This window comes from Calidris pugnax, unplaced genomic scaffold (assembly GCF_001431845.1).
Source record: "Calidris pugnax isolate Ruff unplaced genomic scaffold, ASM143184v1 scaffold89, whole genome shotgun sequence".
Lineage (NCBI taxonomy): Eukaryota > Metazoa > Chordata > Aves > Charadriiformes > Scolopacidae > Calidris > Calidris pugnax.
The window spans coordinates 3,202,710-3,219,948 of NW_015090865.1; the positions used below are offsets into that span (position 1 = coordinate 3,202,710).

Consider the following 17,239-nt stretch of genomic DNA (forward strand, 5'->3'; position numbering starts at 1 on the left):
GTGATTTCTGCTCACATTCTTACGCATTTCTACACCTGTAACAGGGGGGTGGAGGGAGAATGTACGTAAGTTACCATAAGGAAGTGACCTGTCTCCTATCCCCATGCAAAACCAAAAACAATAATAAAGGAAGAATCTATTTGGAAGAAGCTGCTTACTACAGGTGGAAAGGTCAGTGGTATTTGACTGAGAAATGTTCTTCTTTAGACTTTCCTGTTTTCTAGCCAGCTATAACAAAGCTTGTTGGGAACAGTATAATGTATGATGTGTGATGTGAGCAAGAGACAAAGTAGTGACGTTTAGGAAAGGTGAGCTTGACCCTAGAGTTACATCCTGACCTAACGAGGAGGATGTGGGCAGCTCTGATGGGAATCATCACTACAGCCTGTACCGATTCTTTCTGCAAGCTGCCTTTTTCTGGGGACCCCAGGCAGGCTTCTCCTCATCTCTGCATGCTGTGAAGAAGGGACCATACAACCAAGGATTGACATTGCCCACAGAGAGTGGAAGTGAATCTTCTTGTCCACACACAAGGAACAAGAATTGTGGAAGGTTCTCCCTTCCTCTCTGTCTACAGTCAGCTTTGAATGTGCCTTTATGGGTCTGAGCTGAGTCTTCCCATGGTATTCTGTGCCAGGGTTCCAAGTGGAGATATAACAAGATATATCAGAATGAAAGGTAGAAGTACCAAGATCAGTGGTTTCCATATTAAATGTTGCTGCAGACAAGTAGTTGGTGTATCAGACTCATTCTCTTTATTTCCTGCCTCCTTCCTTGATCCAAAAGTACTATAGAAATGCAGGATTCAAGAACACTGGATTCCGTGATGAGGAAAGGGTCATACTCAAGTACATATACCTGATGAATGGTGTCTCCACCAAGAACCTTCCTTCCCATCTCCTGCCCCACCACATTCACAAGGCTTCTACTGGTAAATATAGTAGATTTGACTCTCAGTAGCAGACAGTTCTGATCCAGTTGTATCCCCATCATTAAACAAATGCAAAGTGTTTTGCAATTCACACACAGCAGAACCCAAGAGGCAATCAAGGAACCTGATAAAATAGACTAAGCTTGCCTCATTGTATCTTAATGCATAGATTCAAATTATCATTTCTTTGTGCAGAGGTCTGGGGATACCCTCATTCCAGCCCAGATACTTTCTTATAGTCAGGGGTGAAAACTAATTAATCATCTTCTATATCCTTTCAATAGTTTCCATTCGGATCTCACAAAAGACAGTCTGTCTGCAGAAGTTTCCTAACAATAATCAGTAGAAGAGAAAGGATTTTCAAAGCTCTGTGGAGCTTCTGCCACAGAGTAACTTGCTGAGAAACACTTCAGGCTGCCAGAAGAAGTCCTAGAGAGCAAATATGTATTACTGAAAGAGACTTACCTAGCCAATGGAAAGGATGAAGGTACGTGCTGTATGGTATTTGCATTAATTAATTAATTCACATTAGTTGGAATGTAATAACTATCTATTCCTAGTCTACAGAATTGTCCAATAATCTAGATCTCCAGAAATATCTAGATCTTTTAAGTTTGTGGTAAAGAATTAATTCGTGAAGAATATAGTGAAGAATTAATTAATTAATGTTGTTTATTTACCTGGACAGTTTGACGTGTTTTCTTTCACTTGAACCATCTGGGAATCACTTTCATGTTCCCCTGCCTCCCTACCCTTTTCAGTTATTATTACGAGAGTTTGGAGAAGAATTGCTGTCCATTACTTACTCTTGCTTCACTGGTTACTGTGTTTGATTGATTAGTCAAATATATTGGATTTTTCTGCTTCTTGCCAAGGTGTCAAAACCAGAAGAATATGAATAGTGAATACCAGGTGTTATGTACATTTCCTCATTCATGTGCAAAAGTGGTTGTTTGTATAAAGAACAAACGTATTTACCTTTCTCAATGTTCACTTTCACACCTTCCAGCATTATCTTTGGCCTCTTGTGTTTTGCACTTCCTTCTTCCATTCCACTGATGTTGGCTTTTGTGGAAAGACCTTCTAAGTAATTTTTCCCTTGGGCTCCTGCACTTTATTCTTCATCCGTGGTGACTGCCCCTGGAGACAGTAAATTTGTATATGGCAACAATTATGCCACAAATTTTAACTCCTGATAATACCGTCCAAGGGTGTAGAGGTAGGAATCAAATGAAGAACAATATTCTGGCTCTCCAGGGTTAGGATGGTCATCCGCCTTTTCTCATTAAATGGTTAAAACACAGAAACACAGGAAAGTAACCACTCCGGCAAGATTGTGATGGATGAGAATTAAGCATTATTTCATATAGTTGAAGAGCTTTGGATTCATTCTTCAAAGAATGACACAGCTGTAATCGTCACTATGCAAAATAAAACAAGAAATATATTAAGAAAGGTTCTTAATAGAAATCAGATCTTTTTTTACCTATTTCTTGGTTCAAAGCATTGGTGCTGGAGGTGTTGACTTCAGCTGTAAGGTTCTTCTGGAACCTCATAGTGATTTGCTTACAAGACTTGGCTCAGTCTCTCTCCTTAGTTATCTGGAGCATGAGTTGAGGCAAAGTTATCTCCTACACTATGGTGTGAGCTCCTCTTCCCTTGGGGCTGCGGCTGCCATGCAAAGAAAATTAGCAAGAAATATTTCACACCTCTCTCAGTTCCCCTTGCTGCCACCCCAACTCTCATTCCCCAGGTCCTGGACTGGCAGCTCAGCCCAGGACCACTGATTACCTCCTCTCCTTTTCTCACATCTCCACCATCTTGCCTCTCCAGTGGCTCCCACTTTGACTAAGAGGCTGCGGCCACCTCCTACCTTAACCTTCTTGTTGTTGGCTCTGCTGCTGATGGCAGAGGAATTGATGTTGTGATGAAGCTATCAATTTTGATAGCACATAATCATCCCAATTAAGTGTGTGTCTGTTATATTCATGTTGCATTCAGCAACAGCCAGAGTTCTGGTGGGTTACGTTCAGAGACTGCCCTGATTATACTTGAACAGGGCCACCAGATCTTATTTTATTTGAGTATGCCAAACCTGTAACAAATTCATGGCTCCCCCGGGAGACTTGCCTTACTAGTTGGAATCAAGTTATGAAGTTCTTTTATTTGCTGGAGGAGACCCAATTAAGTTTTGAGATTCCACCACCTTCCCCAGACCTGCCAAGGAATCTCCCCATGAAAGAAAAATACTGAGATACACCAGTCAGAATGGAAAGGTATCTTTGCATAAGAACTCATTTTCTTTGTACAACAGGATGATTGTGAAACCTAGAGTAACATAAATATTTCCTTCCAGGAATGCAAAATGTTACTCTTGAGATATTATCTTTTTGCAAAACCCGGGAAGTTACAAAATCATGAATAACAAATCAAACATATTTTTGTTTCAGATCATAGGACTGTGGTGGTTTTATTGTTCTTCTATAGAAAGAGAAACGTATAAAGCCACTCCCCTTCAGAATTAGACTATATAATCTGAATGTCCCGTCTTTCAGCAGCGCTTGATAAGATGGGTACCACTATGATTTTGACATGGCTACTCTTGTTAGGTCCAGCAGTTCTGGAGGCCAGATCAGGTAAAGCACTTAGAATTATTCCAGGGCACACAAAAAAATTTATAAAGACTGCTTGGGGTCCTCTCTGTTGATTCCACAAATAGAAATCATATTCATGCTGGTATTGGTTTGGGCAAAAGATTAGAAGACAAATTGGATTAAAGAAGACAGTTTTGTTCTATAAAATTATGAACTATTCATCATAGTAAATAAGAATATTTTAAAACGTTTAAATGGAGTTCATTTTGCTGCCACAGGTTGTACTTAGTGCCTTGTGTCATTGTGATACTTTTGATACTTAGTGCCTGTGAGTATGTTATGAATGAGGCAATCTTACAGCTCCAGAAACTTGATTTAAGAAATATTTAAGAATTTATTTTTAAAATGTATAATTATTCCAGAGTATACACACACATACATATGCTATATATTTAATTTTGCTTGTAGTAACTGATTCTTCTTGATCTTGTGTGTAATTTAATGAAATATAAGTTAATTTTCATAATCTAGCACTGTGGATAATTGAGGGACAGCTAAAAATAATGAAAGACATGAAACTTCTTTAGTTCAATTTTTTTTTTGGTCATTGACTTTTTGTTTACATGATTTGTTTCTATCTCGCAAGTGACTTAGGTTACTTTGAGCTAAATAGTTCTATGTATGTGCTAGAATAATTGTCGATTATTTTTCTAACGAGTTATTTAAGCATCATTGTGATAATTTGTACTGCCGTCATTCACCTCATCCAGTGTTCTTCATCTGTCCTCTGCTTGTCTGGTGATAAACCATTTTGCTCTTGCTGCTCCACTTCTCTCTGCCCTTGGCTTCATTCCCCAGCCCTTGCCTCTGTCTCCTGGGTCAGAGTAAGTCCTATATTTGTATAATCACAGGCTTTTGTCTTTTTGACACCTTTAAAGCGTGAGGCAGGACACAATCTCTCTAACTACATGCCCCGCAGACGGTTACGCTCTCACAGTGATGACAGGCCTTGAATGAAAGCAAATAAAACTGTTTGAGATCAGCTTTAATTTCCTAATCCCACTTTGACTTTTTGCCAGGTTTGCTGTTTCAATTCTCAAAAGTCCTGTGAGTATCAGTTAAAAATGTCCAAATAGATACTTGAGGAAATGAATCAGATATAAGTCAAGGGGCACTTTCGTAGCCTCTCCCTTTGAACTGTGGGTTAAATGTGTACAAATAAGGACAGATTTTGTCCTGCTAAATTAGATGCAGTGAAGAAATCCTGGAGCTGTTAACTTATTAAATTTGTTTTGCTCTGGTTGACTTATTCAGTGTTTAATAACGATGGTTAATAAGTATGTATTTGGCAGAAATGCGAAGTATAACAAGTGCAGCGTGAGCGTTTTCATTTCCAAAGTGTAAATACTGCAAATCTTAATTTACAACATTTATTTGCTCACTTACACTTAGTGGTAAAGTCTTTAGCAGAATTCTTCACCAAAAATGGATCTCTCAGATCAAGACTTTCATACTGTTCTCTGCAGAATGTCTAAACAATCTAACTCAAACTGGGAAGCAGATGGGCTTTCCTTGAATGAAGGCAGTTATCAGATGTATACATGACAGGTTATTAGGTATTTCTTTGTTTCAAACTTTAATATCATTTTACAGGCATATAAGAAATAAAGCTAGTGGGTTCTTATTGAAATTCTTGTAATCCCATTGAGAGCATTGTCTATTCTTTTGAACATTTAGTGGAATTCTTCCACCAAAAATCACTCCTAAAATCTCTAGAATTTTGTTGTGATATATGGACTCTAGGTCCTTAAAATTCTCCTAAAAAATTTAGAGGAAGAAGAGAAATTCTAGTTAAATTGCATAAAGCAGGGAGAAAACCAAAGAATGGCTATTGTTTTCTCTAAAATTCTGTAGTTTTTCTGAAGGATTCATTTAGCCTAATTCTGATGTCATTTTAAGCAAAGTAGGTCACTGCTTGTTAACCTTCAGTAGTGCATAATGTCTCATGAACTGCAGTTTACCTGCCTGGTAATGTTCATACGGCAGCACCGTAGCAGCCCCACGAGCACAGATTTAGGAAAAAGCCAGTCTTGGCTGTCGAAGCTGCATCTTCCTGTGTCTCCGAAGCCTCCGTGATCTGCTTGAGCCACTGCTCTGCTTCTGTGCCAGGGTCAGCAGGGGCTTTGAACACCACGTAGAGGTACTTGTACACGCTCCTGGTAAGACACAGGTTGAGGGCAGGAAAGCTGTGCTGTACATCCTGGACTCCAGTGGGATTCAATGCAAATTGTCTCCTTGTTCTCTAGCATAAAACATTTTGACAGCAATTAATAGAAAAAAGAAATACATAAGCATGAAACGTTCTTAAAACATGACATTTTTCTGCTAGTAACAAAGTGGAAAAAAAATTAGAGTTATTTTCTTAATGCTATTTTACTTAGATTTCCTTCAGATGCTGAAATTAATTTTCTCTCCTTTACTTTCCTATCATGCTTTTCCTATTATTAAAGAATTTCCTTTCTTGCTGAAATAGTTTGTGCTTAGCCTGCTCTCTAAATTTTCTGTAGAAACCTTGCATAAAACATGTGCAGCAGATTGTGAGATCTGGAAGAGAGGAAGAAAAAAGGTGTGTGCCACCTCTATCCTCATGGGCATTTAATATCAGGCTAGGCAAGTGTCGTGGTTTAACCCCAGCCAGCAGCTAGAACCGTGCAGCTGGGATGGGGGAGAGAATCAGAAGAGGAAAAGTGAGAAAAAACTCATGGGTTGAGATAAAGATAGTTTAATAGGTAGAGCAGAAGCCATGCAAGCAAAGCAAAATAAGGAACTCATTCACTACTTCCCATTGTCAGGCAGGTTCAACCATCCCCGGGACAACAGGGCTCCATCACACGTTCCAGTTACTTGGGAAAACAACCATCATCACTCCAAAAGTCCCTTCTTCCTTCTTCTTCCCCCAGCTTTATTTTCTGAGCATGGTGTCACGTGGCATGGAATATCCCTTTGGTCAGTTGGGGTCAGCTGTCCCGGCTGTGTCCCCTCCCAACCTCTTGTGCCCTCCCAGCCCACTTGCTGGTAGGGCGGTGTGAGGAGCAGGAAGGGCCTTGAGAGCTCAGCAACAACACCACCAGTGAGCTATCAGAAGTATTTCTCATCCCAAATCCAAAACATAGCTCTATACCAGCTGCTAATAAAAAAATTTAACTCTATCCCAACTGAAACTACGACACCAAACGCCAACTAGGAAGGATGGGGCGAGAGAACAGAACAGATGACTTCTTAAGGTCACTTCCAGCTTATTTGTCTGACTGTGTTTGTGCTCAATTCCTTCTCTCCCACAGCGACCCATCTCCAGCTGGTGAATGGAAGGCACAGATGTGAGGGTCGCGTTGAGCTCTATTACAACGGCCAGTGGGGGACAGTTTGTGACGATTACTGGGACCTTTCTGATGCCCAGGTTGTGTGCAGGCAGCTGGGATGTGGCCCGGCCATTGCAGCTCCAGGACACGCTTACTTTGGGCAAGGTTCAGGCAGCATCCTGCTGGACAATGTGGATTGTGTGGGGAACGAGGTCTCCTTGTCGGATTGTACTCACCGCGGGTGGAGGATACACAACTGTGCCCACTACGAAGATGCTGGCGTTGTCTGTTCAGGTGCTGTCACGTTTTTCTTTCCTAAAGACTTTTGCTATAAATTGCACTCAATATACAATGTGTTGGCCTGGGGGTATGCAGACACCCTCCTTCTGAGACAGCATTTAATTCACTCAAGGCATGTGTTGGAAAGTTATACCAGATATATCAATTATATGTCTAATCTGTTGTTCTACTTTATTATGAAGATTTATTTTTTCTCTGTGGAAAAGCACACTCCTTCTGAAAAAGCCTGTTCTCAGAAATCAGAGTCTGGTCTTCCAACAACCCTGTCTTTTCACTCTGCTGCCCCTGCTGAGCCACAGCATGGACTCACGGTGTTCTCACTAGGGTAGCATACAAACTGTGCCTGCTCACTCCATGCAAAGCAGTTAAAAAACCTAAGGTTCAGATAGGCATTGCAACATGTAGAGCTTTTATTCCACCTAATCACCCAGCAGTGACAAAGAGAATAAGGAAACAAGTCAAAATTAGAGGTAAAGCCACATCTGATAGGGAATGTTCTTCGGGGAGGAATGGGGTTTGGTGAAACTCATCACAAACGTTAATGCCTTCATTATGGTCAACAATAATTTCACAGCCACAGCCCAGACTGCCATAGCTGACAACTTGTTTTGTATTGTTTCTGTATTTTTCAAGTTTTCCTTCAAGTTTAGGTCCATTAATATTCTTTTCCTTTACGCACATCCATCCATTTTGAGTACTCTCTCACCTTGCTGTTTTCTGACTTTACATTCTTCTTATTTTTTTAAGAAAAGGTAGTTCATTCGTATGTTATTTTCTCCTGTGCTAACAAACAGATCGTTATGAGCCGGGACATGGCTGATGACAACAGGTTGTTCAGGTGGTTTTTATGTACTGGGGTTTTCCACATTTCCTCAAAGAGGAAGAGCCTGGAGAGCTGAATTCATGCTGGAAGGAAATGCTACATAAACCAATGCTTTGCCCTTAGAGGAAAACAAAAATACTTGCTCTGATACCTCTTTTACCATGTGCATGCTGCATTCAGTGTCTTTAAATGTAATTTATTTCTTGCTTGTATTTGTAGATTCAGCGCTTACGACAGACTGGCCATATTCAACAGGTGAGTTTCCACGACCTGATCTACTCCTGGCCTTGCACCAAACACCACCTCAAGACCACCACCTGGGCTGCTCCTCAGGATGACCTGAGCCTCTGCAGAAGGGTGTCCACAATGGTGACAGGTCCAAGCCCTGCTACTGCCAGCAGCCCTACAGCTCCCAGCTCCATGGCAGTAGCCTGTGGAAGACAGTCTCTGGCCACACCTGAGCCATGGTGTCCTATGGCTGGGAGTAGATGACACATCAGCATCTTTCCCTGCTGTCACCATCTGGAAATATCACATTCAAGAAAAAATTTCAATTGGTTGTTACCCAGCTCCATGCTCTGCAGTCAACATGGTGCATGCCATCAGAGTACTTTGTCTTGATTTCACTTCATCCTTGAGGAACTGGGCTTGTAGCTAACATACAGAAGTAACCATTGCACCAGCACAGTCCTCATGTGGATGATGTTTTTCTTCCATATTCACAGAAAACACCTTTACAACTCTGATGGCCTCCACAGAGCCAATGACCTCAGCATTGGAGACAACCTCCACAGCAGACACGACCTTCATAGCAGAGACGACCTCCATAGAGGAGATAACCACCCCAACACCAATGACCTCAACACTGGAGACGACCCCCATAGCAGAGACAACTGTTGCAGCATCAACAGCCCTCATGGCAGAGACGACCTCACTAGTGGAGATGCCCACCACAGCATTAACAACCCCCACAGCAGAGATGACATCCCTAGTGGAAATGACTACCAGAGCACTAACAACCTTCCCAGCAGAAACATCCTCCCCAGCAGAGATGACCAATGTAGTGCCAACAACCTCCTCAGCGGAGATCTCCTCCCCGGTGGCAACAACCACCACAGCATCAGCAAGCTCTGCAGTCCAGATGTTCTCCCAAGAGGTGACAACCACCACAGTGCCAACAACCCCCATAGCAGAGAAAACCACCACAGCGAGAATGGCTACCACAGCAGAGAGGAGCACACCAGGTAACCCTGTCCATTGTCACTCACTGATACCCTTAGCACCCCTGATCTCCCCTCCCAGACCTGACTGCAGTGGAGGGAGTCTCCCATCCCTGACCTATTCCAGTTAGGCCATTTGTGGCACCCAAGTCCACGGTGAGAGTGCAAGGAGAGCATGGAGCACGGCTGGTGAACTTGAGGGCTGAGACTTGAGGCCATGACCTCTGTAGCCATTCCTGGTGAAGGAAACTGTTCGGGGAGGGATTTCCTCTAACCACAACTGGGGAGATTACGACAGGAGATCATTCTGCCCCTCCAGTTCCTCCTATTTCTTAGACTTGTTCTGGGATTTGAAATGTGACTGGAAAAGAGAAAGCTGCCGCATCAAGTGTTTTGTAATGCAAGTTAGACCTCCATGGGCATGTGCTTCCTGCCCAGGGAGCAGATGGTTGTGTGAAACAGAGGAGTCACAACGGTCATTTCAGCTGAATGAAAGACCTCCGCGTAATGTTAAGTGCCATAGGGCAGGGGCTCCTTGAAGATGGGCTGCTTTGGGGTGCATGGCATGTGGTGAATGCGTTCAGAGCCTTTTTCATTGACAACAAATTCTTACTTACATCCATAGCTCTGTTGCCCACCACAGGTTGGCCATATTCAAAAGGTAATTCACGCCCACCAGACCCACCCCTGGCCTTGCAGCAACCACGCAGGCTCTCTGCTGTAGGGGTTGACCTATGGACAGCAGGGGGCTGGGCTGGTGGGACCCTAACCAAGTGTCACGTCCCTCACCCCAGGTGCCCACCTACGGCTCTCCGGTGGGAGGAACGGCTGCGAGGGCCGCGTGGAGATGTACGATGGCAGCAGCTGGGGGACAGTGTGTGATGACAGCTGGGACCTGAGTGATGCCCGGGTGGTGTGTCGGCAGCTGGGCTGTGGCCAGCCTCTGGCAGCCCTGGGCAACGCACACTTTGGCCTTGGCTCTGGGAGCATCTTCCTGGACGACGTGCAGTGCCGCGGGGACGAGCCCTCCCTCCAGATGTGCAGACACCGCGGCTGGGGTGTGCACAACTGCAGGCACATGGAGGATGCCAGCGTCATCTGTGAAGGTATGTGGACAGCAGAGGCCACCAGCTGTCCTGCAGATCCCACCAGGCGGGTTTGGGTGCCCTCCCTTGGGAGCAGCCATGCTTACTTCCTTCGGTAGAGCCAGGGTGAAGTGGTGAGGTTGGGGCTTTCACTGCCTGGTGCTGGAAGCACATGTCATGAAAAAGCCCCATTTTTTTCACAGAGGGCACAGTAGGCTCTCCACAATCTAAGGTGTAGGTGCTCAGTGTGGTGGCAAAGGGCAGGATTGCAGGATTGTGGCGTGGGGAGGATGGGGCAGCACTGGGGGCATGTCAGGCTGGTGTCTGGAGGGGGAATGGCAGGACAGAGCCCCACGGTCTTTTCCCCCATTAGAGCTCCAGCCTTGCATTTCTGTCTCCATTGTCCATGCCCACATCCATGTCCATGTCCATTTATTGCCATAAGCCCGTGCATTTGCTGCCCTTTCATTCATTCACTCCATCTTCTTCCTTGCAGTTGTACACACAACCCCTCCTGCTGAATGGCCATACACAACAGGTAATTCATGCCCACCCAGTTAATTCCCAGCCTTGCAGCAGACCCCATCTGGACATGAGAGGAGATGAGGGGGGACATGCTGGCCTGAGCCTGGCCAGCAGAGAGCTGCTGCTCCCCTCTGCCCTTGGAGAGGGACCATATGGTTTGGGGGCTGCTGCTGGGAAGGAGCTGAGCTGCTGTGGTGGTGACAGGTCCAAGCCCTGCTTTGCCATCCACCCCGTGGCTCCTGGCTCTGGGGCAGCAAGTGTCAAGTTCATGGAAGCAAGCCCTTCCATCCATCTCCTATGCCTGTTGGGTCAGTCCAAGATGCAGGTTGCTGCCCTGATACCGGGGCACAGTGGTGGCTTTGCAATGTCAAGCCAAGGTGGCCAGCACCCTTTCAGGCACCCTGTCAGGTTCCTCACACTGAAACTTCTCCAGGGTGCATGAGTGGTCCCCCTCAGGGGATGGGCCAGGGTCAAGGTGTACAAAGGGTTCTTCTGCAAATGTGAAGTGCCCCAAGCAGCCCCCAGGATTCCCAGGCAACTCCCTTGGACCACCCCAGCTGGTGCTCACCACGCATCTGCCTTCTGCATGGTCAGAGTCTTTGCTCAGTCACTGCCTGCCCCTGGTCCCTTCAGGTCTCCACCACCCCAGCTCATGATCACTGCGACCAGATCTCCAAAACAGCCAGGAGGTGGAGGCTGGGCTGGTGGGACCCTAACCAAGTGTCACGTCCCTCATCCCAGGTGCCCACCTACGGCTCTCCAGTGGGAGGAACGGCTGCGAGGGCCGCGTGGAGGTGTACGATGGCAGCAGCTGGGGGACAGTGTGTGATGACAGCTGGGACCTGAGTGATGCCCGGGTGGTGTGTCGGCAGCTGGGCTGTGGCCAGCCTCTGGCAGCCCTGGGCAATGCACACTTTGGCCTTGGCTCTGGGAGCATCTTCCTGGACGACGTGCAGTGCCGTGGGGACGAGCCCTCCCTCCAGATGTGCAGACACAGCAGCTGGGGTGTGCACAACTGCAGGCACATGGAGGATGCCAGCGTCATCTGTGCAGGTGTGTGGGCAGCAGCTCTCCCATGGAGCTTGTGTTTCCCCATGTCCCCATCCCCTCCTCGCCATGATCCCCATCGTGGTACCCTACACCCTAACATGGGTCCCTGTCTCTGCCTCGGCACCTTTCTCCTGAATAACACATCTGACTTGTGGCTTTTCTTCCTCCCCACCCACAGCTGCTCTGGCCACCCCAGCACCTCCCTCAGGTAATGCTCTTCCATGGCTCTTCTCATCTTTTTTATTTGTGGGCTGTCTCCCTGATGGGCTTTTTTAAGTCCTTATGGTCTGAGACCATGAAATTAGAGTTTCCTAGAAGATTTGCAATTTATTTATCCTCCAAAGTCCTTAGGGGAATAAAGAGAAGCAGCAGAGTAACCAGGGAATGCTGCCTTTCAGGAAGGTACTTCCATTTGACTGTCATGACACCTCCCAGACCAGATCTCAACTGCAGAAAGGAGAGAACAGAGCAAAAAGTGTCCAAGTGTTACCAGCCCAGCCTGAAGAGGGTAGTCTGACACCATGGATGTGTCAGGGAATCCTGGATACAACTTATGAAAGTAAAGCTAAAGCAAAACCAAATATTTGTTTTGATTTGGGTCATTCAGAGTATTACCTGCAGTCAGCAGGAGACCTGCTTTTCAGCAGCTGTAGATGAGACACGTACAACTCAAGTACAATTTTATGGAGTCCTGTAAGTAACTTAGAGTAAGCAATTTACTGAAAGTAAATTCTCTTCCATTTTTTTTCTGCAGCGCCATATTTTTGTGGTGGCTTAGTCTCAAACTCCTCTGGGATGTTGCAGAGCCCCTTCTACCCTGGAAGTTATCCAAACAACGCTGACTGCGTGTGGGAAATACAAGTGGAGAACAATTTCCGTGTTATGCTCACATTTAGAGATATTGCGTAAGTAAAACATTGATTCCCTGGGCAAATAGCAAAGTCAAAACTTACTCGAGAAGTTTCAAAACTTATTTGAAATTAGAAAAGTTCCTAGTTTTAAAGATACTTTAACGAAAACTGGATTACTGTAGTATTTTCTGCTCGCAATTTTCTGCTACGGCTACATACAAAATGAATAAAACCTTTGCCATGAAAATTTCAAGTGCTGAAAGATTTTATCAGGTGTTAGGCAGTTAAATCAGAGCTTCTGAAACGCATTTGACAAGTTGCTGACATTTGTTCACCAGGATGCAAATGGGCAGATGCCAGTATGACTACGTTGAAGTCTATGATGGGCCTCCACACTCTTCCCCACTGCTTGGAAGACTTTGTTCTGGTTCCTTTCCCACATACACATCTTCTTCAAACATGATGAGCGTTCGCTTTCACAGTGATTCCAGATACACCTTCAGAGGGTTTCAGGCTCACTACTCCTCCATTCCAGCAGATCACAACACGAGTAAGTTCCTGGTTGGTGTTTCTCAACAGACAAACCTGTTTATTGCTTTTGTTTGTGAAATAAATATTTGTGTCTATTCAAAGATGTTAGGGAAATTAAATGATGCATGTGAAATACGACAGATTGGTGTATAAAGTGCCTACCTTCTAAACTAAGAAAAAACCCAACATTTTGTTGAACTACAACCTTTAATCATTTACAAATTCCTGAAGTCACTAGCATATTGTTTCTTCTTCTTCCACCAGCCCTTCAGTGCTTGCCTGACTACATGCATGCGGTGATTAGCAGAGACTATCTCCAGTCTCAAGGCTACTCAGCACAGATGGTCACCCTGAACGACAACCGCTGTACACCAACAGTCACATCACGTGAGGTCATATTCAACATTCCCTACAACGGCTGTGGGACGATACGAGAGGTACAGTCCCCCTTGTGCATACTAAATTGTGGGACCCACTTTGAAAGGAGTCATGAAAGGGCCACTGTGGTCCACAGGACTAAGAAGGGAACCAACAAGACCCGGAGGTTTTTAGTGCTTTAGTTTTCCACGCCTTAGGGAATCCTCATGCTTAAGAGAAATGAGGTTTCTAGGGAGTAAAGATGATTTAAAATAGATGTAGCCTTGTAAGTGCTATGCAGGTTTGGGATGAGTGCAGTGTTTTGTACAGATGTTCAATGAGTTGGCTCTGCCTTGGATTTAACAAAGAGTTTTTCTCCACTTATTTCCATTTAATTATGTACTTCGGCAAGTTTATTTACAACGTGTGAGCAGAAAAGACCAATATAAAGCTCTTTTTTTTTTTAAAGAGTTTAAGATGAGCCTACATTTATAAATTGCATGTTACTCTACCAAAGCTTAGAACATGGGATGTGATAAATATGTAATTCCTCATTTTAAATTACATGTTTAGCAGCAGAACGATGATACAATCAACTATTCCAACATGATCAAAGTTACATCTTCTGAGCGCATAATCAAGAGGAAAAAGGATATTCACTTACGTATTAGTTGCAAAATGCTACAGGACACATGGATGCAAATAATGTATGTTGCTGAGAACACTGTAGATGTGAATGAAAATCAGTTTGGAAGATACGACACACGCATCGGTTTTTATGATTCCTCATCGTTCTCCCGGCAAGTGCACGACTCTCCATACTACGTTGACTTGAACCAAAATGTGTACGTTCAAGCTTCTCTTCACAACTCTGACCAAAATCTGACCATCTTTGTGGACACTTGTGTGGCATCACCTGATCCTCGTGATTTTAGCACTGTGACCTATGACTTAATCAGGAATGGGTAAGAGCTTTCTCAAGTCATTAGAAACATATCTGTAATACTCTATCTGCATTTATTTAAAAGAATAGAACCTATCGGAATTGGTTTAGATCTCATTATCAACAGAATGTTAAAACTAATATTTGATTTTTTTTTATATTTACAGTGTGAGCCTGGAAATAGGAAATGGCATTTAGACCTTACTGACATTTCCTTTCACTTACTTCATCTTTGTCCTGTATGTAACACGCAAACTAGTGGGAGTGAGATAGAGGAGATGGGCTAGTGAAAACTGGCAGCAGGAATCTATCATCCTAGGTGTTACATATTTTAGTAAAAACGGGTCAAGCATTAAACTAATTTTTTTTATTCCTTGTTATAGCACATACATTAGTAAGAGTCTGTCCTCTTCTCTTCATCACTTATAGTCTCCTTCTCTTGGAAAAAAATAAAGAGTTGTCAGTGCTCTAGCTGATTAAAGAACTCTATATTTTTTAAGTCTGTACTATGCTATAGAAGTTCTATTTTTATCACATTGTGTTCTTAGTACTTTGCAATGACATAATTTTGTTTTCACCCATTGCATTTTGTCAGGAATGTACCTGTGTGTACTCATGAAGAGTAATTTTCCTTCCCATTTCTCTCTAGGTGTGTTAGAGATTCTTCCTGTGCTACGTACTCCTCCCCCTACAGCCACTTTGCTCGGTTCAAATTTAATGCCTTCAAGTTCATCAGCCGCCACCCGTCGGTCTACCTGCGGTGTCAGCTGGTGGTCTGCAGGCTGAGGGACTACTCCTCCCGCTGCTACCGGGGCTGCCTCAACAGGTCCAAGAGAGACACAAGTTCTGCTGACGAAAAAGTGGATGTGGTGGTCGGGCCACTGAAGCTTCGAGAAGGGAGCAGGAATGCTGGTAAAGTCACATAAATATCTCTCGTGTTTATTCTAAGACTGCTTAGAAAAGCCATAGCTCAACATTTCTGACATCGGTCACTGAAATCTGCTTTTGCTAACTTTATTATAAAAGGGTGATTGTTTGTCTGACCCAAATATAGAATCACAGAATCAGAATGGGTTGGGTTGGAAGGGAGCTTAAAGATCATTGAGTTCCAACCCCCCTGCCATGGGCAGGGACACCTACTAGACCAGGTTTCTCAAAGCCCCATCCAACCTGGTCTTCTACAAATGTCTGCTTCTTTCAACACCTTGCAAAACCTCTGTTTTCACCTGCATATGTAAAAAATATAACCGCTTTGGCTGTCCCAAAAGAGAGGCAGCACGATCCCCATTTTAGTGTTTTAACTCCACTGAACTAATTAGCTCCAGCCTGATTGTGTAACGTGATGGCCAGCTCCAGCAAACTCCCAGCCTTCCTGAGAAACTAATCCCCTCAGCTTGCGAAGTTGGCTTAGTTAAGTTGCCATCCCTGCTGATGTAAAGCCTGTTCAAATAGTTTAAATCAATGAATCTGTAATATGTCAGCTTATTTCTGACTCCCATCTGGGAATCACCCCTTTTAACGCAGCAGCTCTTTGTGCCCTGATCTGTAATCTAATGACACCAAACCCCCTCTGCCTTCCCTCGCAGGGCTGGAGGCTTCTGTGCCTGATCCTCAGGTGGCTCCTGCTGCTGGTGATAATCCCTTCGCGCCACTTCTCGTCGCTGTTGCTGTCCTGGCAGTTGTCGTTTTCGTTCTTGCCGGTTTTCTTGCAAGATCCACGCTGAAGAAACCACTTTATCACGGGATAATGTCAGATCAAAGGTCAGCAGCATCTGTGAAATGATTACAGGGTAAACCTCACAAAACGCTTCGCTGACGACAGTCACACATTTGCCGTTTGTAAGAAGTTGTGACATCTTTATCTACAACAAATCCTAGCCTGTTACAGAGTTTTAAAATAACTTTCTTATCCTAACACCTATTAAATGATTAAGAAATAATTTCAACGTTCATGTCACGAGTTGTTTGGTACAATCATTTTTCTCCTCTTTAATTCTCTTCTCAATTCATGTCACGAGTTGTTTGGTGGTACAATCATTATATCATTTTTCTCCTCTTTAATTCTCTTCTCACATCCTTCTAAGACCGTTTATCTAATGTCTCAAAATTACGTGAGCTCAAGTAAAAATATGAATGAGGCATCACTAAATATTTCAAAGTTTATTAAAAAAGAAGAAGATTTAATTTTGGGAGAAGTAGTAGGTCATGTCTGGAAAGGAAATATAAATATTTTACCATGGCATCTGGAATAGTGGCTATACAATATTCTAATAACTTTGAGTATTGTTTTTAATGCTAAATTTCTCATTGAGACAATAATGGATCTTTTTGTGCTTATTTATAAAATGCAGATATTTCCAAGCTAACGTAATCTGTTACATGAGCAGTGTAATTTAAAATCAAAGGAAGGAATGTTTACAAAGCAGTAACTCTATTTTGTCTTTCAAATTAATGTCTCTGTGATTAAAACACAAACAAAGGTTTTGTTGTGTTGAAGAGTGTGGTCTGTCGGTTTCAAAATTTGCAAAGTGATGGCCCCTGCTTCTGAAATGCTACACAGGAAATTTCTAAATATCTTAATGTAGGCTTCAAAAGGAATGAGCTAATTCTTTTTCTTTCCACATGTAAATTTACAGAAAAATGTAGGAATCCAGATTGCTGACTTCTGAT

General features: G+C 43.7%; 1 protein-coding gene across 1 annotated transcript; it reads left to right on the forward strand.

Annotated features, from left to right (window-relative positions):
- The first annotated feature begins 1,412 nt into the window (after positions 1-1,412).
- On the forward strand, positions 1,413-15,495 carry LOC106889801 (deleted in malignant brain tumors 1 protein-like). The gene is given in 8 exon segments (XM_014945214.1): positions 1,413-1,418; positions 6,821-7,178; positions 9,526-9,567; positions 12,642-12,792; positions 13,077-13,288; positions 13,534-13,706; positions 14,203-14,591; positions 15,219-15,495. Coding segments are annotated over 8 exon segments (1,608 nt in total).
- The last annotated feature ends 1,744 nt before the right edge of the window (positions 15,496-17,239 follow it).